General features: G+C 34.4%; 1 protein-coding gene across 3 annotated transcripts; it reads left to right on the plus strand.

The window, feature by feature from the left end:
• LOC111707158 (trithorax group protein osa) lies at positions 1 to 25,398 on the plus strand. Of its 3 annotated transcripts, none has more exons than XM_023480197.1 (3): positions 1 to 78; positions 8,163 to 9,711; positions 21,434 to 25,398. In XM_023480197.1, exons 1-3 carry the CDS (start codon positions 16 to 18, stop codon positions 23,173 to 23,175), a joined length of 3,354 nt encoding a protein of 1,117 aa, XP_023335965.1. In that variant the 5' UTR covers positions 1 to 15; the 3' UTR covers positions 23,176 to 25,398. The 3 variants fall into 3 exon arrangements, with proteins under 3 accessions (XP_023335965.1, XP_023335966.1, XP_023335967.1); XM_023480198.1 differs by lacking the exon at positions 1 to 78 and adding an exon at positions 305 to 467; XM_023480199.1 differs by lacking the exon at positions 1 to 78 and adding an exon at positions 510 to 620.
• Positions 25,399 to 26,735: the final 1,337 nt, after the last annotated feature.

A 26,735-nucleotide genomic window follows, 5' to 3' on the forward strand; every position in this document is an offset into this window, starting at 1 on the left:
CTTCACAAAGTATGGATGCAACAGTCGAAAATTCTTGAGGAGAAAATTGCCCGACACCGCGAGGAAATTCTTTTAAAAGTAAGTTTTAGGAAAAGAATTCTTCACCTTCCCCCCTCCCCGCCCAGCCTCCAATCAACAATGTTTTGGGTGGTTCATGTAAACAAACATAGCAGTACACTTTAACCCCTTGTCTAATGGCTAGATGTATGTAACTAAGTAAGTTTGCAAAAAGTATTATAACTTGAAACCGCCGGACGCTATCCAAGGATCAGAGTTGTGTCTATGTAGTGGAGTGGAGCTACGGGATCCGCTGTATATAGGGTTTAGTATACAGTGTAGTCCGCCCCATACAAGATGTCCTTGAAGCACACGGACTGGTGTACAGGGGGAACCCACGTGTGATACCTTCCGGGTTGTGTATATGTGTGTGTACGACCAGGACCCAGGCCATGACGATAGGATGCATGGTAATATTTAGTTATACATCTACCTTCCTCCTGTATCCTTGTATATAGTGTATCAGTGTTTTAAATAAGAGGGGACACACCCCCCTTCCCCTCCCCCATTGGTCAACAGTGAGGGGGCCTGGGCGTTCCTGCCTTAAAATGACAGTTTGCTTGGTAAAATTATTTTTAAATGTTGTGACATTATTTGTTTGGGTTCAATTAGAATAGTAAATCAAAATTCATCTTTTGAAAAATTTGATAAAAGAGAGGATACGCTAGAGAGAGAGGGGGGGGGAGTATAAATGGAAATTGGAATAAATTTTAAACGGAAGAAATAAACAAAAATTCAATAAAGTAAAAAAGTAATTTCAAAAGTTAAAGAACAGGGAAACCCCAAAAACGGAGGAAATCCAGGAAAACCTCACTTATAAAGTTTGAAAATAAAAATTAAATGAAAAGTGAAAAAATCTTGTTTTTCTCATCTTTATTTTATCCGTTGAAAAGTGAGGCCTGAAAGCTAAATTTAAAAGTTAGTGTACCCTAAAGTGATTCTGCCGAAAAAGTCGTGAAGAAAATTAACGGAAAAAACGACGGCAAGATGTTAATTAATAAATCCACAAATACGATTACTATCCGATTTTAATCTGGGCCCATTGAGGATGTAATATTAGTTTTTATTAGGGGAAAAAGTCCTAATTTGTTTATTTTATTGTTTTTAGCAAGAACATATTTGGCGAATAATTATTAGCGATAATATCAAAGTTTAATTAGCGCCAGTCATAGGAAATAGAGTTTGTGAGTTTTACAATAAAATTTCTTTTATTACACTAATTGCTTTTAGTTTTATTTATGATTGCTATACATAATCTTAAGGGGGTATTATTTCGTTGCAACGGAAAAATGAATCTTTTGATGTATTTTAGCGTTTCTTTTTTCTATTTTTATGAAAAGTGTTCAAAAAAAATATATTTTTCCACCTTTTTATTTTGTCCACATTTGATGTTTTTATAGCAAAAGCAAAGTTTTTATTCTCATCAAAACTATCATTTTCTCATTTTTATTTTATTATGATTAATTTATATGATTAGTATGAGGGCATTATCCTTAATCGTATTTGTTCCCTTATAACTATTATTACAAACACTTGAGAAATTGTTAAAAACAGAGTGGAGTGGGTGGGGGCCGGGGGGGGGGATGTTATTTATCAAATATTATGTATCTAGAATCTAGATATACTTTATATACATAAGATATTCGAATATAAGATTCTTCAAGCTTTTGATGGAGTAATAACCTGAAAGGCAGGGAGAGGGGGGGGGAGGGGAGATATGGATATGAAAGAAGGGGGAAAAAGGGGGGATATGAATATGATAGAAGGGGGAAAAAAGGAGGTATATGGATATTGTAAAGAGGGGGCCGTATGGGGTAGGAAACATGGATTTTAAAACCAACCTTAAAGATCAAATTTAAAAAAAAATAAAGAAACTGAAGAAAATGAGAGGGGAGCGGAATGGAAAAAGAAAAGTTTTTAAAAAAGTTACATCTCTTTCATTAAGCAAATATATATATTTATATATATATCTGTCCCAAGAAAATATCAAAAACGGCCCAAACTGAAATTTTAAGACATTTATGCAAAAACCGTGTGTCATTAAGAACAATGTTTTTGATGCCGAGATTTTAAATTTTTTCTTATTTTCAGAGGTTAAAGTCAAAGTTTTTTATCCTTAAAGTAAAATTGCTTGAATTTTAACCGAAAACAAACAAGTATAAGTTCAAATCACATGTTGCATATTCGATATAGTTAGATGGTTTGGGCGACAAACTTATTGAAACACAATCAAATCTGTTTTAATTCAACATTTTTTTTTGTAGATTTATGAATCTATATTTGATGTGATTCGAAAACTATCTGAATAAGTATCTTCTTTATTTTGGAACATTGGGATTACAAAAACTGAATCTTTGCAAGTCTTTTTCAAAACTTTGTTTTACATTTTTAACATTTGAAAGAATTTAAAAAACTAAGACTTTTTGATTTTTAGTAGATATTTTTTATGATAGAGGATGGGAATGGGGAGCAAAGGATAGGAAAAGGAAAGAAGTAGGGAGGGGAAGGGAAGAGGGGGAGAGAAAAGAAAATGGGAGAAGAGTTGAAAGGGGATGGGAGAGAGAATGAAAAGGTAAGGGTAGGGAGAGAGAAGGGGAAGGAAGAAGAAAAGGAAGGGGGAGGGAACAGGGGATGGGAAATGGAAAAGGAAAGGGTAGGGGGAGGGGAAGGGAGGTGTCTGTAGCTTTGCCCGTAAGAAACGTCCAAGTTTTGACAGGAAGAGTCAAACTTGAAAGTTCTTGCATACCAGTCACACAGCACACTAACATACATACACACAACAATAGAATACAAGGGGATCTAGAAAAATTATATTTTGATACAACTAAAAGCTGCAAGTATTCTGCAAGCATAGTGTCCCAAAAAAACGTATATTGTCTGAAATAAAAATTTTTCCCGAAATATCAAAAAGTTTTTAGATTTAAAGATATTTTCAGTTTTTTAGATTTTACATAAAAAATAATATCTTCCATATTTCTCAGCTAAAAGGTGGAAACACATTTTCTATAGTTCTTGGATTTTTAAAAATAAGCATGCGTAGAAGAAGACTGATAATGTTTGAGTACAACAAGTTGGAAAAAATTAATATATTTTGACGCTCCGAGTTTAGCTTCAAAGTTAAACAAATAAATAAACTTTGCCGATAGTTACAGAGATAGATAGATGGTTAGTTGGTAGGCAAATAATATGAACAAAAAGATAAATCCATTTATATAAGATGAGTTAAAATTATTGCAATGAAGGATTCATGAAAATTAATTACTTTTTATCTGTGCTTCATAGTTCTTAAAGTGCAATTAATAAATCCCCCATATGAATAATTATTGATTTTATTGCATTCGACAAAAAACTATTATATTAGTAAAATTCGTTTACTTTAATCATGAAAATTATAAATACAATTGAAAAATATCGCTTTTTCAATCGTTAGTCCCCCCGCGCGAAGACTTTCTTAATATAAGATAACAGAAAAGTGTATTTAGGTAAAAACGTTTAAGAGGCTTATAATTAACCAAGCAATAAGAAACGTCGCAAGATGAAAAGATATTTTTCTTCTTGTCGCCTTCTTGTCTTCTAGTCTTCTTGCACAGCTTTCCGGCCTTCACTCTTAAGTGTTAAGGTAGTTACGAGGAGTGTCATTAAGAGTAGATTAAACTTCTCACTGAGCTGTGAAGTGACGTCATTTTTTTTGCAGATTTTTCTAATTTTTTTTCGTGGATTTTTCTCAATGACCTTAATTCATATGGGATGGTGGAGTTCTTTTTCAATAAGGACATTTCTTCCTGGTCTTCTGAAATAGACTAATCTTACACCTTTCTTATTTTTTAATAGACTAATCTTACATCTTTCTTATTTTGAAATAGACTAATCTTACACCTTTCTTATTTTGAAATAGACTAATTACACCTTTCTTATTTTGAAATGGACTAATCTTACACCTTTCTTATTTTGTAATAGACTAATCTTACACCTTTCTTATTTTGAAATAGACTAATCTTACACCTTTCTTTTTTTGAAATAGACTAATCTTACACCTTTCTTATTTTGAAATAGACTAATCTTACACCTTTCTTATTTTGAAACAGACTAATCTTACATCTTTCTTATTTTGAAATAGACTAATCTTACACCTTTCTTTTTTTGAAATAGACTAATCTTACACCTTTCTTATTTTGAAATAGACTAATCTTACAACTTTCTTATTTCTTTGCAATAATCCTAGTCTAAAATCGTCAATTCACATCTTTCTTTAAAAGAATATATTGGCCGATTTAGTAAAATTCAAAGTTAAGCAGAATTAATTTTTTTTATTTTATAATTACTGTGGACAGGAGTGGGGGGGGGAATAGAAAATATAAATTACGATTATTGGATTGAAATATGATTTATTCCATTGGTTATGTTTTAACTGAAAAAATCTACATTTTCTCCGAAAACGGTAAATCATACATATGAATAATGAATATGTGTAAGATACGTGTGTTATTTGAATATAAATATATTTGTATATATCTATAAGTGTCTATACACTATATATGTAAACCAAGCAAGGTATATAGAGAGAGTGCATTAGGACGCCTGGTATGGGTGGATATGGATTACATTGCAATGTAAATTCAAGTATTTAAGTAAATTAATATTTACTTGAGTAGTTTATATTCTAGCCCGAAGCTTGAAACCGTGGCGCAGAATAATTAGGTTTAAAGAATGGATAAAGTTCCTTCTTTTAGAAATTGTAAGAAAAAATAACCCCTTTTTTACTTTTTTTTCTAGAACTTTTTTTCTTATCTCACTGTTTCAAGACCCCCAATATTTCGTTCGTATAACCAAACCACCGAAATCATTAAAAAACTGAGTTTTGCCTCAAACTCAAATTTGCTAATCCCGTTATCTTTACAACCTGATGGTGTAAATCTTTAATATTTTAAACTATTTAGATATTTAGATATTTAGATATTTAGATATTTAGATATTAAGATATTTAGATATTATGATATTATGAAACCATCATGAGTTCCCCTAGCGTGGTGCTCTTTTTCTTCGTTTTCTCATAACTTTCAATTTTATTTATCTTTTCTCTTTGTACGTTTTATAGTTCTAAACCCAAGGGTCTCATAAACTCCCTGAATGCCCTGTAAACCCAAAAGTTTGGAGTTTGGCCAAGAAAAGGTTTGAAATATTCTTCAAAAACCTATTTTTTAAAAAGCACACTGTACAAAAGTGTATAATACATTATGAATTCATTTATATAAATGTGCAAAAAAATTGTTAAACTGATACAATCTGAAAGAGGTCAATTCAAATATGAAAAATTATCATTAATTACTAAGTTAGCCAGCCTACCTTTTACGATCATCAACATTTTTTATATTTTATATTAAATTAACTCATGAAATATTTATAGACTTTATAAAAATACTGGTTTGACAAAAATATGTTTACTTTTATATAATTTCCAATTTTTATCAATTATTCAAGAAATACCTTTTAAAAATATAGAATTTCTCCTCAGCTTTTAAATAGTTTTTATAGATAATTTGATAAACTTGTGAATATTTGATTATAAACTAGAAAATGGAAAGAATTATTATTATCTTATGAAGAAGATGGAAAAAATGTATCCTTCAATCTCAGAAACGCATTTTTCTCGATTTTGATATTTAAAGAATCGATTTCAATCTGTTTTTTAAATATTCGTTTATTTGACATTTTCCCGAAGACAATTCTCTGTTTACAATAATAATTTTTTAAAGAAGATAAGTTTCCGATTTCAAATTTGAGACTTGGCATTTTATTTTGACGGTCTATAATTTGACGCAGGTTGAATAATTCAGCAAATTATACTATTCCTGGTTAAATACCACTGCCTTGGTCACTCTTCGATTGGTTTAGGTCATTCATGCAATACATGCTTGTCTGGTTCACCCTCTTGGTTTTCTGCCTGAAAATCCAGGCAAAGTATAGACCCTGTCACTCAAAAGTATGAGGCTTGCAGAAACGTTTTTGTGTTTTAGCAAAAACTTTGATAAAAACAGACGCGGTTGGGACCCCTGATATAACCCCAATTAAAAACAGAATTTTCGTGATGCCTTTTAATATCCCTGCCACTTTTAGAGGCTTACAGATTGGTTTGGGGCGACCTCTAACTTTTCCGTCAAAAAGGTTTTGTAAAAAAGTGAATTTAAAATAATGAATAATTTACCCTATATAGTATAGTATAATATATATACCTTAAGTTTCTAATACCGTGTTACCCGGGAAAATCCGCAATCGAGTAAATCCAACCATGATGATGATAATAAATAATAAAACTTTTTATTTAAAAATTATAATTATTTTGACTTGAAGGAATTGAGTTTTGCCACAAACTCAAATGTTCAAATCCTTATTTTTTTGCAACCTGATGGTGTAAACCTTACATTTTTAAAACTTATTTTAACTGTTCCTACAGAATTCATAGGTTGACTTCGGATTGCAAAGATATAGGGATTAGAAAATCAAAGTCTGTGACGAAGACTTAATTCCTTTGACAGAGTATAAAAGTGGAAATATTTCCCTCCTACACTTCTTGTCAAAGTTTTTCTTTCTCTTTTTTCATCTGATTAACTCTATAGAAAACTTTGCTGAGATAATTCTCTAATTTCGTCCTCTTACCCTAGATTATCCGCCAGGTTAGTACGATTACTCCGGGTCCAGTTTAAACTCGTGTCACAAAAAAACTAAGTTTTTCAAAATAATTTAGAAATGAAGAATAAGAAGGATATAAATATAAATATCAATTATATCCCTAGTCCTGACAAGGTGTATAAAATGTATCCAACTGTCCGAACTTGAAAAGTTTGTAAGACAGGGTTTCCGGTCGGAGCCTAGCTTCACCTTTTGTTTCTTTTGACAGTTTGAGAGGAACAATGGCGGGTTTGACCCAGGAATAATGTCCGTCCTGTCTCCTCACCCATCCCTTGTCAGTTGTATAGGTTCTCCAGGTTCTCTCTTTGTATCCGTCCGACTAAAGTTTTGCATGTTGGATCCGTCCCTCGTAATTTGTAGGGTTGGATTCAAGCTGCCATTGCAGGGTTCGGAGCAATAGCAGACCTCACGCGATCCTGAATACATCCCTTCATCCGTCCTTACTCATCCCATCCTTCCTCCGTCCTTACTCATCCAATCCTTCATCCGTCCTTACTCATCCCATCATTCCTCCGTCCTTATTCATCCAATCTTTCATCCGTCCTTACTCATCCTATCCTCCATCCGTCCCTACACATCCAATCCTTCATCCGTCCTTATTCATCCAATCCTTCATTCGTCCTTACTCATTACGTCCTTCATACGTCCTAACTTATCACATCCTTCATTCCTTACTCATCTCATCTTTCATCCGTCCTTAATCATCCCATCCTTCATGCGTCCTTACTCATCCAATCCTTCATCCGTCCTTACTCATTCCATCCTTTATCCGTCCTTACTCCTCACATCCTTCAGTCCTTACTTATCCCATCACTTCATCCGTCCTTAATCATTCCATTCTTCATGCGTCCTTACTCATCCAATCCTTTATCCGTCCTTACTCATCCCATTCTTCATTTACTTTCTCTTCATGTATTTTTTCTTTTTTCCTGACACTGTTCTTCCTCTGTATCCCTGCCTTAAACCAATCCAGGTTTAAATCCATAAATATATTTTCTCCTTATACTCTGTATATTCAGATATATTTCTATATATCCTCCTTTGCCCAGTTTATCTTTCTATCTTTACCCGCACATCTTTCCAATAAATCCTCTACTATCTCTCTATCTAGCCATATGTTCATCCTTCTATCTATCTAAATATATTCTGTCTGTATTCGTCCTGACAACTTAGGTAAGTTCAATCGTCCTTGTTTCTCTCCGTCCCTATTTTTACATGCTGTCTGTGTCTCTCTTTCCTATTTTATAAGTTCGTCCTTGTTTTCGATTTGCTTTGTTTTTATCCGTCTTTGTTTATTCGTCCTAGTTAAATTCTCGTCCGTGTGTATTGTGTTTATTGTATCTGTATAACTCTGTATCTATCTCCGTCCCTGCTCCGAGTATATATAAATCCCCCTGGTCTAATTTTGAATATTTCAGGTTGGAGGTGAAGATGAGTTTAGTAGTGGAGGGAGTAACAATCCAACCCTCCAGGAAATGAACCCGAATCACGGCTACAGTCAGGGCTTCTACAGCCAACCAGGGGCTAACTTTGGACCTGGGGCTCAAGGGGTCCATGGATACCCCAGTTCCATGTCCCCCTACCCAGGGGCGCACAGCGGTCCAATGTCCCCCTATAGTCAGAACCAGGGGCAGTCCCCCAATAGTGGACAATCAATGTACCAAAATCAAAACTCGCAATATGGAAACCAGGGCCAGTCTTCCCCCTACCCCGGAGCTGGTGGATACCCTCCTCCTCCACCTTCATCCTCATCCTCTCATCCTCCAGGACAGTTCCATCCTCATCAATCAATGCAGTTCTATAACAACCAATCCCCCACACACAACGTGCAGCATCACTACTCCTTCGGAGCAGGGGGAGGACATATACGACATCCCTCCCCTGACCATGGGCCTCGAGGAAATCCTGGAGGGTCAGGAGGTCCTCATCCCATGGGAATGATGATGCCAGGAACAAGAATACCTCATCCAATGAACTCACCGAATCAAAATATGACTGGGAACCAAATTAAGACGGAAAGCGTTGATCTCAAGGTGGGTGGAACCTATGCCGCCATCCCTCAGGGTTATTCTCAATCAGGGTTCGGGTTTAACGGATACGGGAGTAGCGGAGTTCAACCTCGTCCCATCCTGTCCCCCATGTCTCCCCACGGGAGACTAAACATATCACCCGGAGCAGGAGGAGCTCCAAACCAGTCTCCAGGAGATGCTCCGAACCTCTCTCCCCACTCTGGACACCCAGGAAGCAACAATATTTACTCCGGGTCCCAGCCTAGCCCTGGTAACAACACTATATCTAATATATCCTCTCAAACCTCAAATTTCCCCTCTCAGCCTCCTTTCGGATACGATTACTATAGTAAACAAAACCCTCACATGCAGCCTAGTCCCTTGTCACAAACTGGTGGTTACGGCGGACCAAAGGATGAATCGGCGGCCGGCGGATATACCGCCGACGATAAACTCTCCGACGTACAATCCAACGCCTCAGCCCGGTCTGGCGGAGGTTCTACGCCACAACATAGTGAGGAACACGGCCTGGTGAATATAAAAAAAGAAACAACTAGTGAACAATCTGGTGAAAGTAATCCCGGTGAAAACGGAGATAATAAAGGCGGAGGTGGCAGAGAAGAAGGAGATGATGGAACTAGTAAAATAAAAACAGAAACTCTGGAAGGTTTTAATTACGAAGAAGCTCCGGGTAGCAAGAGATACCCAGCTCCCAGTAATCAGGCGCTACTGGAGAACATGAACCTGGACTCAATCCCAGAGCTCCCTGACATTCCCGAGCTTAAGTACGAGGATATGATGGACCGGCGACACATGCCGGGCAAACAGGCAGACGTTCATAAGCAGCCCCAGTCCCCTCCCTCGGGAGAAGAGGGTGGAATGGGTAACCATGGTATGGAGTATATGGATGAGAACAAGGAGGAAGGATATACAGATGCTATGAGCTGGCATATGCAAGGTGAGATTCCTATTGAGGCATATAAACATTTCAGGCCTATTGGCCTATACACGACACCATACAGCTTCCTAGGCAAACATGTTTTGTAGTCTTCCTACACNGGATAGTTTTCAGATATTCTTGTTATAATAAACCTGGATAGTTTTCAGATATTCTTGTTATAATAAACCTGGATAGTTTTCAGATATTCTTGTTATAGATTACAAAATCCTGAGACATTTTAAAAATCGCAAGAAAAAACGAAGAGAGCAATTAGTCCCTGTTTTTGATATCACTGAATAATACATTTATTTTATGCATCAAGAATCAAGATGGAATTAAGGTTTGTAGGATTCAAAATACCGCATTCTGTTATATTTTCTTACAAACAACAGTTAAATACCTTTAAACATAAATAATTCTTGAATTGAAATAATCCTTCGAGTTCGGAGAAATAAAATTATATATTTTAAAAGAAAGGAGGCATATCACTGCACATCACAAAGGATGAGACTTCAGAGACGATTGTACGAAATTCATAATATAGGTTACCTAATATTCAACTGCAAAGGAATTGAGTCTTTGCCACAAAGACAAATTTTCAAATCCTTATATCTTTGCAACTAGGTGCTTTAAACCTTTAATATTTCAAACTTAGATTATTTGATCTACCAGAATTCATAGTTTGAAATATTTAAGATCTGAGACATTGGGTTGCAAAGATATAGGAATTAGAAAATCAGAGTTTGTGGCAAAGACTGAGCTTACCCATTTTACCAATTTTAAAGATAAAGAAAAAAATTGTGGATTGTAAAAAACTGTGATACTTAAGTTTTTCTTTTTTGCAGGACTGTGTGAATTTAAGACAATGTAACTGATAAATCAAAATATTTATTGAGACTTGCTGCATATATGTATATTTTATTTGTATATCTCCTATTCTTATTCATTCATGCATTACAAAACATGTGGTGTTCTTAGTTCCTATCCCCTCCCCCTTCTTTTTCTTCATTTACCTTCCCCCCTCCCCCTTATTACCTTTCTCACCAGGCCCTGTCAGGGCGTAACTAACTTCTAAAAAGGGGGGGGGGTCCATCGTCTTTTAATATTCCAACTAAGGATAAAATTAACAAATATATGTAAAAGGTATCCGTGAAAATTAAAGAATGTAAACTCTTCTTGCATTAGAACTGTCAATAGTAATTTGGCCCATTGCAGATCTTGAAGTTTGTGTACGCCAGTGAAAATCTAACACCTTGAATTGAAGCAAAAACTTTGTTTGTTTTGTCGCTCGACAAACTTCCTTGTTTAGTCGTCTTGTTGGTAAACACAAGCAGAGCAATTAAACATTTTCAGAAAATATCATTAAATATAACGTAAAGTCGTCAAACTAAAAATATCCTCCTTTGCCCAGTTTATCTTTCTATCTTTACCCGCACATCTTTCCAATAAATCCTCTACTATCTCTCTATCTAGCCATATGTTCATCCTTCTATCTATCTAAATATATTCTGTCTGTATTCGTCCTGACAACTTAGGTAAGTTCAATCGTCCTTGTTTCTCTCCGTCCCTATTTTTACATGCTGTCTGTGTCTCTCTTTCCTATTTTATAAGTTCGTCCTTGTTTTCGATTTGCTTTGNCAAACTTAGATTATTTGATCCACCAGAATTCATAGTTTGAAATATCTAAGGTTCTAGAACATTGGGTTGCAAAGATACAGGGTTTAGAAAATCAGAATTTGTGGCAAAGACTCAACTCCTTCATGTAGGATATTTAATAAAAATACTATTTGGACCTAATTGTGAATTATAGATAATAAGTGATTCGTTACTTTTGATCGGGCAATTTTCCACTATATGTTAAAAAGATATAACTTTTTAAACTTTTTCAAAATTATTAAGTTTAAGTTAAGCTTTACGAAAAGAAAGCTAGAGACTATTTTATTCAATGATTCGCCGTGCATCCTAGGTTTGCACCCCGACTTCTATTAAAGATAAAGCGCCGTGACAAAAATATGTAGGTGAGAGCAGCTGGGAGGTTTAAATATGATGAGAACAGATAACAAAGGATTAAATAATAAGTATAGGATGAGGATGTATTGTATGTATGACCTCAAATGAGAAAAAAAAATGAATTTTCTGTCAAAAAAGAACTTGTCCAACGCAATGGAAAAGACAAAAAGTCATACAAGTAGAAACAAATATCGGTTTTTAAAGTATTAGTAAAGAAGAAAAGTAAGAAGTAAATGAGAAGAAATGGATATGGGGATTGGATGAGTGTAGACTTTATATAACAGATAAGATAGAGGAAGATTGAGGGAAGAAAGAGAGATATTAAGAATAAAAAATGATGAACTAGGAGGAATGAAGGGGGGTGGTATATAAATTGTAAAGGAATATGTAAAAGATGTCCCAGAATAAGGATTGGATGTTTTTACAATTAAAATTGGATTTAAAATCTCTATCTATTGCGCTTCCAGAAAATATTCATTTTGTAATACTTACCATTATTATTTTTAAGCTTTATGCGATTATTCAATTTGCACACTGGAGGGGGGGGGGGGTAAATTTACTGGATGTATTTTTATTTAACTAGAAAAGTATAATTTTTCAACCTTACTAAATGTTAGCGGCAAAATTGAGATAATTTAGAATTTCGGCGCTGAAAAATTCCACTAATTCTTTCCCGACGAAAATTTGAGAAAATGTCGGTCGGCATAAAACATTTTTTACACTGGACGTTCAGATGATTAATAACAAGTTAAACCAGGTCTTTAGTTTCAAATAATTATAATTTAAAATTAAAATTACATAATTATAGTTTTAACATTCACTAATTGAATTATCACACGGGGAAATCGATTAGTTAAAGGTTCAAAATTATCTTTTAGATAATTATATGTTCAATCAACGCCCCCTCCCCCCACCCTTGACACCAGCCTGTAATCTNCCTCCCCTCTATTATTCTATTTCACAGCTTGACGTCGCGGCATTAATAAAGTTCCGTATTTATTTATCCATTTAACCACAGTTTAAAGCTCTCCCAACCAACACCTATAAACCAACACCAACGTCAAGGATTTCTATTTCTCGTAATCAAAACCAAAACCAGAATATATATATTTTCAACGTTCGTTTTTCGCCGCGTGTTAATCGTAAATTTTTAAGTTTGATAAAGTGGATTTACACATTTGTACACTGTATACACTGTACCGTGTACACAATGTTGGCAGTGTCCGGTTTCCGCGGATTTTTAAAAAGAAAATCCCCGAAACTTTTCGACCTTTCGGTCCCCTAGCACGGACAAGAGTGAAGGGAACAGGTGTGAGAATCTTTAAAAACTGAAATTTAGGACGAATTTTATTACTTTTTTGTCAAAATGCATTCCAAGAGATATTTTATTGAACTTTTTGAGCCTGGAAATAGTTGTCTTGATAAGGAACGAAGGACAGAGGGGAAAAAGATTTTTTTTTTTTATAATTCAGCGTTCATTAACTTCTTCAATGTTGATGAATTTTGATGATGCTCTCTTATTGTTGCTCTCTAGCTAATTATCCTACTTAATTAATTTACTCATCTTTTCAGACTAATGCTGTTTTATTAAGTGAAAAAGATAATTTTATATTTTCTTTTAATTAGTTCCATGACAGTATACAGTTAGTGTGCTCAGGGAAAAAACCCGAAAATTTTTACATACTTCATAAATTTTCTATCCCTTTCATTTCAAAGTTGTTGAGCCACCTCTCTTATTTACTTACTTATCTATTCCACCCTTTCTTATTTACTTATCCATTCCCCCCTCTCTTATTTACTTACATTACTTACTTACACACTTAGACATTACTTATCGGACTTTACGACTTTGTAGCTCCTCTAGTTTTGATTTCACGCATATTTCATAGAAAAGCAAACTTATTCGGTTACATTTTAGAAATACAAAACTTTTTTATTCTTCTCAAAGTCTTATCAAGAAGAAGAGTTTTGATTAAAAACGTAAAAGATTTCAATCTAATGCATTTTGCAATTTTATTAAGTTTTACGTATAGGCACTCAGTATTACCATGGCCTTAGTATGTTCCCTACCTTTCTATTTCCACTATTTCCTTTTCTCCATGCTTTAAACAAACTTACCCTTCTTAAATCCCCTTCATCTATCTATCTATTCAACTCTATCTATCTATTCAACTCTATCTATCTATTCAACTCTACTCTATCTATCTACTCAACTATCTATCTATTCAACTCTATCTATCTATTCAACTCTATATATCTATTCAACTCTATTTATCTATTCAACTCTATTTATCTATTCAACTCTATTTATCTATTTAACTCTATCTATCTATTTAACTCTATCTATCTATTTGACTATTTATATCTATTTTCAACTCTATTTATCTATTCAACTCTATTTATCTATTTAACTCTATTTATCTATTTAACTCTATTTATCTATTCAACTCTATCGATCTATTTGACCATTTATATCTATTTTCAACTCTATATATTTTCAACTCTATTTATCTATTCAACTCTATTTATCTAATCAATTCTAATGAATCTATTAAACTCTATTTATCTATTCAGTTCTATCTTTCTATTAAACTCTATTTAACTTTTGAGCAGTGAGCTATATCTATCTTTTTAACATATATCATTTATATATATCTATTTAACATATATCTTTATATCTATATATTTATTCAGTTCCCAAAGTTATCAAATTTTGTTCAAAAAAGAGTTTTTGTCATAAACTCACTTTTTTCTGCAAAGTTTTCTGTAACAAGGTTTTTCTTATTTCCTGAACAAATTTTGTAAATAAAAGTAAATTTTTATAACTTAATTTCCCCCCTTTAGATTAAATAAGATCGGCGCTAATTGAAACAACTTTTCGAATATTTCTGGACTGCGGGAAATTCAAATGTTTGTGTAGAAAAGACACTAAAATGCCTATATGTATCAATATATTTAAGTATTTAGTCTTGTGTACATCAAATGTGTATTTGAAAGGAATTGAGTCTTTGCCACAAAGACAAATTTTCGAATCCTAATATCTTTGCAACTAGGTGCTTTAAACCGTTAATTTTTCAAACTTAGATTATTTGATCCACCAGAATTCATAGTTTGAAATATCTAAGGTTCTAGAACATTGGGTTGCAAAGATACAGGGTTTAGAAAATCAGAATTTGTGGCAAAGACTCAACTCCTTCATGTAGGATATTTAATAAAAATACTATTTGGACCTAATTGTGAATTATAGATAATAAGTGATTCGTTACTTTTGATCGGGCAATTTTCCACTATATGTTAAAAAGATATAACTTTTTAAACTTTTTCAAAATTATTAAGTTTAAGTTAAGCTTTACGAAAAGAAAGCTAGAGACTATTTTATTCAATGATTCGCCGTGCATCCTAGGTTTGCACCCCGACTTCTATTAAAGATAAAGCGCCGTGACAAAAATATGTAGGTGAGAGCAGCTGGGAGGTTTAAATATGATGAGAACAGATAACAAAGGATTAAATAATAAGTATAGGATGAGGATGTATTGTATGTATGACCTCAAATGAGAAAAAAAAATGAATTTTCTGTCAAAAAAGAACTTGTCCAACGCAATGGAAAAGACAAAAAGTCATACAAGTAGAAACAAATATCGGTTTTTAAAGTATTAGTAAAGAAGAAAAGTAAGAAGTAAATGAGAAGAAATGGATATGGGGATTGGATGAGTGTAGACTTTATATAACAGATAAGATAGAGGAAGATTGAGGGAAGAAAGAGAGATATTAAGAATAAAAAATGATGAACTAGGAGGAATGAAGGGGGGTGGACTCAAAAAAATGTGAAAACTTTCTCGAAATAAGAAATGCGAAAATTTTGAGAAAAAAATAGAATTTATAAAAAAACGCGAAAATTCATTAAAAAAAGACAGAATACAGCTTCAGAAAAAATTATCCGCGAAATTTTTTTCGCGAAATTAGAAATTTTGCGAAAACAATTTTCGCGAAAATTTATGTTTACGATATTTTGCTTCTTGTATGTGCTGTGTACTGTGTAAAGTATACATCGAGTTAAGTCTTTGAAGCTAAGCGAGATTCAAAAGTTTTGGCCTTAGTCATCATTTAAAAACTAAAATTCTTTGCCTGAATTCCTCTCCTTTAGATGTTTTTACAGTAATCTGGTCTCCCTGATGTGCGTCCTGGCTCAGAGCCTCTCTCATAGACAATAATCTTTTTAAAAAAATTAAATCGTATTTTTTTAGTTTTCTGACAAAGCTTTTAAAGAAAGTTTTCAGCAAGCTATCAAAGAACTTTGACAAAGGAACACAATTTTTGCTGAGTACTATAAAATTTTACATTATGGCTTACATTTTTTTTCTTGATTTTTCTTTTCTCAAACACTCTCTCTTCTATTAATCCTTTCTTCTTTTCCCTCCTACCTTTCCTTCCCCTCATTCTTCTTCCAATCTTTCCCCCTTTCATCATTCCCTTTTTTCCCCTTCACTTTATACACCTTGTCCTTTCTCATTCTTTCTTATTTCCTTTCATCCTGTCAAATATTCTAGCCATTTTTCAATTATATGATAACCCAATTTTTTAATTTTTAATTTAATTTTTTTAATATAGCCCCACTGCCATTTAGCCTCTTAATTTACCCAGTGAATTGTCCCCCCCCCCTCCACCCTCTGGGTATCTGTGGTTTGAAATTGTTGGAATATAAATGGACTTATTTAGACAAAGCTCTCCTTCAATCTCCGGCCAATGCGATTTTACACTAGGATTCACCCACTATACTACAGGGGGTTTATTCCCCCCAGTAACACCCCCCCCCCACCCAACCATACATAATCATTCCCCTAGCTGTACTAGTAATAGCCTGTATAGTGTACATAATCTCGATGTTAAGCTGACCCAGTTTAGAAAGTTTAAAGTATATATGTCCTCTCTGCTGGTTTCTGGTACCAGGATATCAGAGCACTCTTCTCCAAATACAAGCTTTTTATAATATTATTCACTGGATCATTCACTCGCTATAGCTCTCCAATCAATCAATCAATAAAAACTTGTGAATCGGTGTTTTGTCAGATGATGCATGAAAATAATGTCAATACGTGTTAGAATAAAAAGTTCTTGGCTTTATATACTTTATTTTAAATTAACATTTATTTTCAAGCCCTGCAATAGATTTGGTTTAATTTGTAAAGAAACTGATTTACTTGTCTCATGTGCAACCTGATGATATTTGATATTTGATATTTTAACTTTTGAATTCTGGTAGATAAAAAAGTCAAAGATTAAAATTGTTTAGTTTCACCATTAGGTTGCAAAGATTTATGAATTGAGCTCAATGTGAGTAACGACGTCCTTTATTTTAGATTTTGATCAGTTTATATGTGGACTTAGTTCTGTTTCCCCTTTACCGTTTTTATGAAAGATATTGAGTATGTTTTAGGGTTTCCTTTACAGGAACAGAGAATCCTTAAACTGAATTATCATAAATACTATTTTGTATTTGTTTTTTTTAGATTGAGTGGTTTTTTTCCATTCCAAGGAGTGGGATGTTAAAAAGAAAGGGTGGTCAAATAAGGATGAAATCGAAGGGAGTAAATTGACCACTAGAATGGGAGTGAAGGGGAGTGAACGGGATTGAAAAAGCTGTAGTTTAATAGAGGGATTTCAAGCGTTAAGGACGTGTAATTGGGAGGTATTGGGGAATTAATACAGGTAAACTGGTTTTCAAGTACCCCAGCAGGGATAGGGTTAATAGCGCCTTGAATTTTGCTTATCATGTGTACTAAAAATTATGCCTAAAACCCCTGCATTACTTCTATGTACTAACCTCCCTACCTGCTAATCACTTCTAATGTTTGTTCATGTGATTAGACGAAACGTGTATTTGAAATATTCTCATGAGTAGCCATCAGAGTTTTTTATTCAGAGACTTTTACATCTTTTTATAGTTTTCATGTGGTTCATTGTGTACGTTTATATTTCGGCTACGTGGAGATTTTCCGAAATTTTGTGTACACTGACAGCCATTCGTTTTTTCTTCACTTTGTCTTAATTTTCCTTGTGTCTTTCCTTCTTAAACTTATATTTCAGTATTTAGTTCTTTTAACTTCTAAAGGAATTGAGGTTTTGCCACAAACTATGATTATCTTTGCAAGAAAATGTCTAAGACTTTATAATTTCAAATTCTATAAATTCTGTTAGATCAAAAAGACTTCGCGCCTTCGAAAATTTGAGTTTGTGGCACAATTCCTTTTTTAATCTTGGTTTATGCTCTTTTTTTCAACTTTTTTCTTCCTTTTTTAGTCTCATTTTCCCTTTTTCAACTTTTTAAGATTCCACACTTTTCCTAACTCGTTCATAATTTGTATTTTGTCTTATAATTCATATTGATATTTTAAAATTTGCCATTCTTTATTAATTTCATCATTCTTAGGCTCTAAAATCAGCATTTTTTCTTTTTTTTGTAATTCCAAACAAATTTCATAATTGTTTCTCCTTCTCTGGTCAAAGGAAACATATGTTTCTCTATATCTGAACCAGCTAAGAAGCCCCCCCCCCTCCCCCAACGTCGCCCTACCCCCACTCCCGCCCCCCTCTCGCGTAGGTAGGGTTGAGAAACCCTGAGAAAAGGTTGGTGCGTGCCCCCTTTTTTATTGTTCTTTGCCGTATATTTCCCAACCCAGGGTTGCTAAGCTACCCTCTGTCCCACCAATTATATGGCGCCGAGTTTTACCTTTCAGAGACAAGTTTTTTCTGCCATTTTCTCATAGATTTTTTCTTCCGTGTCAAACAAACATTTTCCATTCATTTACAATGTACATTGTACATACATACTCTTTGCTCTTGCGACTACGTCATTATTGTCGCGATTTGGATGACGAAGTGGCGATTATATTGGCGGTGCCATTTAAGTTGTTTCACTCAATATTTTCAATATTCAGTATGTTCAAGCCATTTGGATAATTTGCTATTTTTTAGTTGCTCTTTTTTCCAGCGCTCATGGTCAGCAATCTTAAATTCAATATTACATATATCAGTAACAACATTAATTAGTTTCTGTTGTCCATTATATTTCCTACTTTATACTTGATAGAACTTGGCATTTCTGATTTTGAAAATTTCCAATAAAATTTGTTGGTCTAAGAGTGGTTTAAGATATGTTGGAGTAGTGCGGGGTATGACAGTTTAAAAGTGTAGGGTGGACTTAACTTAATTTTTCTGCGAGAACAGTTTTAAATTTTATCAATTCTTATTCTGCTCAAAACTACATTTTCCTCTCTTAATTTGAATAATGAATTTTAGCGTCATATATTTTAAATATGATTATTTTTAAAGCTCTCCCCTCCCCTTCCAACTTCAAAACCCTCATCAAAAGATTCCTTTCAGTCTTGCAGAAATTTGATAGTTTTCAGTTTCATGTCATTTTAAATTCAATTCCTTTCCGTCCTTTCTTTCTTTATTCCATACCTTTCCATCCTTTCTTTATTCAATACCTTTCCTTTTAACCTTTTATTCAGGGATTCATTTACCGCTTAATATGCATTTTTTATATTATATTTTCTCTGTAATTTTGTCTTTAGTTTATAATTATTAACACATCTCTATTTCTTGCTCCCCCCCCCTCTTTTTTATTAATTCTCTCTCTTTTTTTCTGTTTCGTTTTTTATGAATCAATTATTCTTTTCTAATATTTTTGACATAATGTTTATTATATTTAATTTTCCTAGATACCTTCTGCGTATTTGTTATTTTATTCCTATAATTATTATGTATTAAAATCTCTTTTTTAAAACTTTTTAATTTGTTTTTTCCTTTTTTCTAAAACACTTATTATAATATTTGTTATTTTCAACTTACTTCACCTACTGATATAAATGATGCAAGAAAAACTAATTCCTGTAAATATTTTTTTTTATTCTTTTGAAAGCTCCATATCGTATTATTTTTTTCTTAAAAAAATCACAATTCTCTATATTTCAAGTTTGGTTGGATGCAACTTTTAATGCATTTTCCTGGGATAGATGTTTGTAACTGCAAATTAAATGTTCAGGCAGCCGCCAACTTGCAAGTCATTTTAAAATTTGAACATTTGAAAATTTTGGCGTAAAATTCTAAAAACGCATTTATGTATTAAATGATAGAAAATGATTTAGATGTTTTAGCTGTTAGTTGTTAAACTATTAAGTTTGTTCTTTGTTTATGTATTTATATACACCTTGAATGATTTAACTTTTTAATTGTTTGATTTATTTATTGGAAATAAATCTTTAAATGTTAAATCTGTAGCATGTAATTACCATTCTATCTTTTATGACAAAATAAAAAACCCTCCCCCCCCCCTACTTCCACCCTCCCCCTAAAATTAAAGTACATCCCCTCCCCCTAAATTCAACCTTTAGCCATTCATTTATTCAGAAAAATCAGGGAATTACTCGAGGTTGCGTGATTTTATTTCTAAAACTAATGATGATTTAAACAGAGAAAAAAATGTTCAATTTCATCCTAATATTTGCTATAAATTCATTTTTTGATTTAAATACCAGTCGATACTATAGATCTTGATTTCTTATATATATATATATATATTCATCTATTCATTTATTTGTTTTAAAATCCATCCATCAGGACTGTCATATCTATTTATCTATCTTCTCATCAAATCTAAACCACGGATACGTCTAGCTGTCTATCTTTCTATCTATATATTTATCTATCTATCTATAAATCTATCTATACATCTATCTATCTATCTATTCATTTATCTATATATCTATCTGGACTTAGTAATGTTTTTTTTTCTCTCTGTGTATATCTGTATTTTGCTCAGTTATCAAGCTATTTTTTCATGGACCTATCCCTCTTGTATATATATTAGATATAGCTTGTCTATCAATGTCAAGCTATCTGCTTATTTTTATCTTTTGCAAGCCATCTGTCCATCAACTGACAAGCTATCTGTATGTGCAACTATTTAACTGACTAGCTATCTATCCATCCATCTATCTTTGCTTATACATATGTCTATCTATCTAACTATTCTTGCTAATCTATCTATCTATCCCTTCTAAGCTATCTCTCTATCTATCTCTCTCCAGTGAAGCAGAATTAAACCGAAAATGTCGTTACATTTGAATCGGTCTGAAGAATCCCAAAATTCCACCATTTTCTAGTTTCGAGTTTCGCGCCACTATACTTTACAAACAAGGCCGATACTTGAACCCCCCCCCCCCCCCACCTCCTGGCAGTTAAACCCAAAACCAGTTTGATCATCTTCCCCTATTAAAAAAAGCATCAATATTTCTTGGATTTTACGTATGAAAAATTCACGGATTGTTAATCATCTATCGGATCCGTTTTTTAGCGGATTTCAATTAGTCCTCTGCGTTTAGCCGTGGGCGGATTAGTGTGGCATTCGTGCTGTGGAGTGACCTTGAGTTCTACTCTAGGCAGAAGGACGGGAGGGGGGGGGGGCTGGATAATTGCCGAGGTTTATCTCAAAAACGTCTTTGCAGGATAGACCTGGCCACCCACCACCCCTTATATCAATGTATACCCTCCCCTCCCTTCATAAAGTCCCCCCCTCCCTCCCTCCTCCTCCCCTTCCTTCCCTGACACTCTTCAACACCAATCAGTACCCTGCCTTTCATATGTATAAAGTTACCTAAATCTATTGATATTTTTGCTACAACATCGCATTTGCATAATATATAATTCTGAATAGCAATACTTTTTGCAGGTTTAGAGCCTGGTTACCCCCCTCCTCATCATCTACAGTATCCTAATCAACAACAGATGTGGGCAAACTTCTATAATCCAGGCGGGGCTCCATCAGAGGAACATAATGGGGGCAGATATCCTGGTCCCATGTCCCCACACATGGGACTGGAGGGATGGTGGCAGGGAGGTCCTCATCCCGGTCCAGATATGGGACCGTACAGAATGGGAAGTCCTGGTTTAGGGCCAGCTCCTGGACCCTGGGCTATGAGAGGACCACGACCACGGGGAGAAAGAAGGGGACCTGGGCGACCCCGTCTAACCTCGAAAGGGGAGAGAGGGGCTCGACCTCGGAATCCGAGTACCCCCGGAGCCTCCCCATATTACGGTGGACCAGATGGCCTTCCCCCAGATATGCTCGGTTCTCCGTCAGAAATGAAACGGGGACCAGGAAGGCCGAAGGCAATGCTTGACCCGAACGCTCCTAAGGTGCCTGGAGAGACAACCAAAAATGGGAACAAGAAGAGATACACATGTGAAGTCTGTCAGAAAAGGTTTTCAACCGCATGGTATGTCAGGGTACACCGACGCTCGCATAACGGAGAACGACCTTATGTTTGCAACAACTGTGGTAAAGGGTTTATGCTTCCTAACGTACTGCAGGTCCATCTACGGAAATGTGAGAAGAACAACCCACCCGCAGGTGGTTCAGTGGGCGGAACCGGTCCACAGGGGCCTATAGCTGCCACGCCTAGAGCCAAGGATTTAGCTCCAAACAACTCACCCAGCCAAACATCATCTCCCAATCTGTCAGGACCTCCAAACTTTGGGTTTCCTGATCCAGGAGCAGCACAGAACCATCAGTTTCCGGGCATGGGTTCCTTTAACCAAAGATACATGGGTGGTATGACCCCTCCTCATATGTCGGGCCAACCAGCCTACAACCCTGGCCTGGGTCCAGATGTACCTCTCTCTCAATCCTACGGGTCGGAACATCAATCCCATGGATACGGTATCCCGGAGCATCCTAGGCTAGATCGTTCTCCCCATCATCAGTTCTCTCCTAACTACTCTCCAGGGAGTAGCTTACCTCCCTCCAGCGAAGCAGATCATCATTTTTTAGCCATTGACAAGCCTCTAGACAAAGGGGGGACAGAGTCGAACCACAGTGGGTCCGATCCACCCAACTACTGTATGACCTGTGACCTTAGTTTCGAGGATAAAACCGTAACTGAGGAGCATCTTAAACAACACCGTCCCTTCTCCTGTGAAATTTGTGAGAAAAGGTTTTCACAAAAATGTAACTTAGTAACGCACATTCGACTACATACTGGTGAAAAACCTTACAACTGTGACTTCTGTGACAAAAGATTTACACAGAAAGGAAATCTGGACGCACACATCAAAACTCACACTAAAGAGAAACCCTTCCAGTGCACATTGTGTCCGAAAAGGTTTGCTTTCAAGTCATCGATGCAGACCCACCTCAAAAACCACCAAAACGGTACACTCGGACTTGATGTTGATGAAGACGACATTGAGACGATCAAATTGCACGCTCGAATGCAGCACATGGATCGCGCCGATTTCGAGATGGATTATCACAGCGAGGAGTTCGATTCAAATCCTGCCACTTCTCCCTCTATCTCCCCGCCGGCGGAGTATGGCGGTGAAGCCATTATTCACAATAGAATATCAAATCCGGTGGAAGCTGACATATCAAAATTTCCAGACTCCAGGCAGACATTGGCAATGCTTCAGTGAGACCAATGTCGTCTTTGCTCTAGTTTTATTAATTTCTACACTACCGCACCATACTGGGGGGGTGCAGGAGAAGAATACAATGTTTCTAGGTTTATCATATGTTCCTTAACATCGGGTTATCAAGTAATTATACTCGACGTCTAATGTATACTATCTGTTTTCTTTTTTTAGACTATTCCCGTTAATTGTTTCACAGTTACAAGTTCCTTTTATAATGTGTCAAGATTATTTGCTTAATGCTAACATTGTTCCTATTTGATTCCTTTTTAGATTTAAGATAACTTTAAACCAACCTATGGTTCGGGTACTCAAAGTCAATGTATTGATATAATTATTAGTTTTTGTCATTTTATTGGTTTTGTAAAAGAGAACATTATTGAATCTCTGTAAGATCTGAACACGCGTGTTGAAAACTGTAAAACTGGGTCTAATTGTAAAACTGTAGTCTTGAACGTTTAAACGTGTTTTTTTCTCACTAATGCGAGACATAATTTCTAAGTCCTTAAAATGGGTGTAAATCTTCTCAAATTATTGCCAAAATTCTGTGATTTTAAAATAATCTCTTTCTGGTTTGAGGGCACGCTTGTGCCAAACTTTGAGTGTTTGAAGAAAAATCTGCAAAAACGAAACTTTTTCTGAAAAATCCTTAATTTAAATGTTACTCTAAATTGAAACAATTGTATCTTTAATATTTAAAGGTACTTAATATTCAATCTATTCAAATAACGACAAGGATTAGCTTTTAGTTTTGCAGATTTTTTTTCACGCATCTTGCAACATCTGGTCCGAAATCCTGGTGACTTTTTCAGATTTTTAATGGCGACAAAACTAACCTATTTACTTAGATACAAAAACAATTTGTAAATATTGACAATGTGTGGGTTAAAACAGGGTGTGCTCAAACTATATCTTTACTCTTTATTAATAAATCTAGAACACCCTGTGATAAAAAGGTTGTTTTTTCTTGTTTAATCACCTTAGAACCCCAAACCTCGCTCTTTTTCGATAATCAATCGAATCGTTTCAAAAATGTGATATTTTTTTCGAAACTTTAGTCACTTTTGGGCCGAATTTTTTCATTTTTTTTCAAAAACTTTACCGTGTTTTGTGCCTTTTACTACTTTTCCCTTGAACTATAGTTTTTAACCTATAAATTATCAATAGAATTCATAATATGTAATCATAAATAGTATAAAAAAAGATATTTGGATGATTTTCAACACTTGGAAAATGACATTTTTTTCGTGAATATTTTTTCCGTTATCCAGAATTATGAATTTTTCATACATGCGTGATATCAGCTGCAGAAAAACATGTTAATTCGTTAGATTTATCCTAGTCTCTAAAGGTGTATTCATAAGAATGATAAGATATTAACTTTTTTTGTCGAAAACGTCATAAACAGTTGGCAGTACTAAAGTTGGTTTTTTAAAGATTGACACTTATATCTTTATCATTGGCTTGCTTACAACTCTAACCCTAACTCTCTCCTGATCTGAAATTTTGAATAATTAATATCGGATCGATATTTGTATATAGAAAGGGCGCCAGGCATGTATAAACATGAAAACTCTACTAAACACCCTCATAACACCTTTATTATTCATGTGAAACCAGTAGAAGAAACCGAGGATAGTCAGAAATCCACCAATAATTCTGAGAAAATCATCCAAATATCTTGGAAGTAACATTTCAAATTAAAAAGATCTGCTGCAAAGAAACGGGGGTTTTCTCACGCGGCATTTTGCGCTGAAAACTCTCCCGCCTTTTTTTGCAGAAGTTTTGCATATATAAATTTCAATGCATGTTGGTGAATTATTCAATCAATAGTATTTTAGGATTATTTTTCCTAAATAGAAAATATTAGATTTTAATCATTTCTTCTAAAAGTATGATTCACCAATTTACAATAGTATTATTACAAAATGTATCTATAGCCTGGGCAATGTAAGTAAATTCTGCACTCCTAACCTGACAGTTTCAGCCCAAAAATATAAACAATTTCTCTCTTTTATTCACTTAAAAATACTCAGAATAGGAGTAAAGTACAAATACCCAAAATTTCTCTTGGTTAAAAAAGACAGCTTAATCTTAGTTTCGAATTTAACAATTTCCTAATTTGTAATCTACGTACAGGGTTTTAGTAAAGACTTTTAAGATAATTTAAAGAAAATCTACCTTGCTCAAATACTGTTATGAAAAATCAAATATAAGAATATTTTAACCAACTTAGTTTCTAGCTTCAACATTTTTATACAATTAACATTTTTTATAAAAACTTAAATTAATTTAAATCCACAAAAAAACATCACTTTTTGGTTGTGATTCATAATCATAGAGAAAAAAATTAACTTTCAAAATTGCTTTTTAAAGGAACTAAATGTTTCCGATTGTGAACTGTATATTATTATGATCAAGGTTGTATTCAACTCATCAATGTAAACAAAACATAAAACACATTTTTCTTATAAATTTTTGTGACTGTTTCGGACCATTGTGGTCCTCACATGTGATACTTGTATGTACCTTTGGTTGTGGAATTTTGGTAAATTCTGTTTTTTGTTGTACAAGTCCTCCCCCCCCCCATTCTCCTGGGCCTGTCGCCCCTCCCCCCCTTCAGAGCTATGTAAAACTAAGCCCCACTAAAAAGCAGTAAAAGTGCTCTAGATAAACATTTGTAATATTAGATCGAAAGTTAGAAATATAAGATACTATGTTCATTTTTTGTTCATTTTGTGTGCGTTTGTTTGTGAGGTTTTTTCTATACATTCTTTACATGAGAACTATTATTATCCACTGTTCTCCTTTACTTCAATGAATTATGAAAAGAGTTTTCAGAAAATTAGCGAAATAGCGTTATTACTTATGATATGATTGATGAGAGAGTTTTTGTAAAGGTTTAATATATTGCCTAAATATGAGCTTGTACATATTGGTATAAACAAGTACGTTTCACTCACATTAGCCGTTAATTTTTTTCTGTGTTCAGAAAGCTATGAAAAATTGCACCAATTTCTAGACCGGGACGAATTTGAAGAGTCAAAACGTCTTGACTAACCTACTTTTTTGTAGATTTGTACTCATTAGACCTATGAATTACAAGCAATCGTTTTTAGCTTTAGTTTTAGGAAGTAGTTGGCAACATTCTCATCGATTTTTGCGTACGAACTTGCAACCTTTCAGCTTCATAGATGCAATAGTTACAAGAAAACTTGAGGTTGCTATCTTTGTTGATCCTCTTAACTTTTAATCTGATAGTTAAGGATCTTGTATTTTGTAAAAGTTAAAACTGAAATTTGTCTCCTAAATGGTCTGATTGTCTCCTAAATGGTCTGAGCACAGTTTTAGACCCAAATCAGTTAAATTAACAATATCCATATGCTGACGCTGCATGGTTAAAAAAAACAGGAAAAAAGCCGACAATCAATCCATTGTTTGCTAATTGATTAAAGAATCAGATATAAAAAGTAATAATCTCTGTTTTTTTTGGAAACTCAAAAACCCCAAGATCGATTTGTCTCAAATTTGTATTGGGGAACTTGATAGAACCACGGGAATGT

Source organism: Eurytemora carolleeae, unplaced genomic scaffold (assembly GCF_000591075.1).
Source record: "Eurytemora carolleeae unplaced genomic scaffold, Eaff_2.0 scaffold680, whole genome shotgun sequence".
NCBI lineage: Eukaryota > Metazoa > Arthropoda > Copepoda > Calanoida > Temoridae > Eurytemora > Eurytemora carolleeae.

Coding starts and splice junctions, on each gene's coding strand:
- LOC111707158 (XM_023480197.1), top strand. CDS start 16: ATGCAACAGTCGAAAATTCTTGAGGAGAAAATTGCCCGACACCGCGAG. Junction 79..8,162: donor GCGAGGAAATTCTTTTAAAA/GTAAGTTTTAGG, acceptor TGAATATTTCAG/GTTGGAGGTGAAGATGAGTT. Junction 9,712..21,433: donor TATGAGCTGGCATATGCAAG/GTGAGATTCCTA, acceptor TACTTTTTGCAG/GTTTAGAGCCTGGTTACCCC.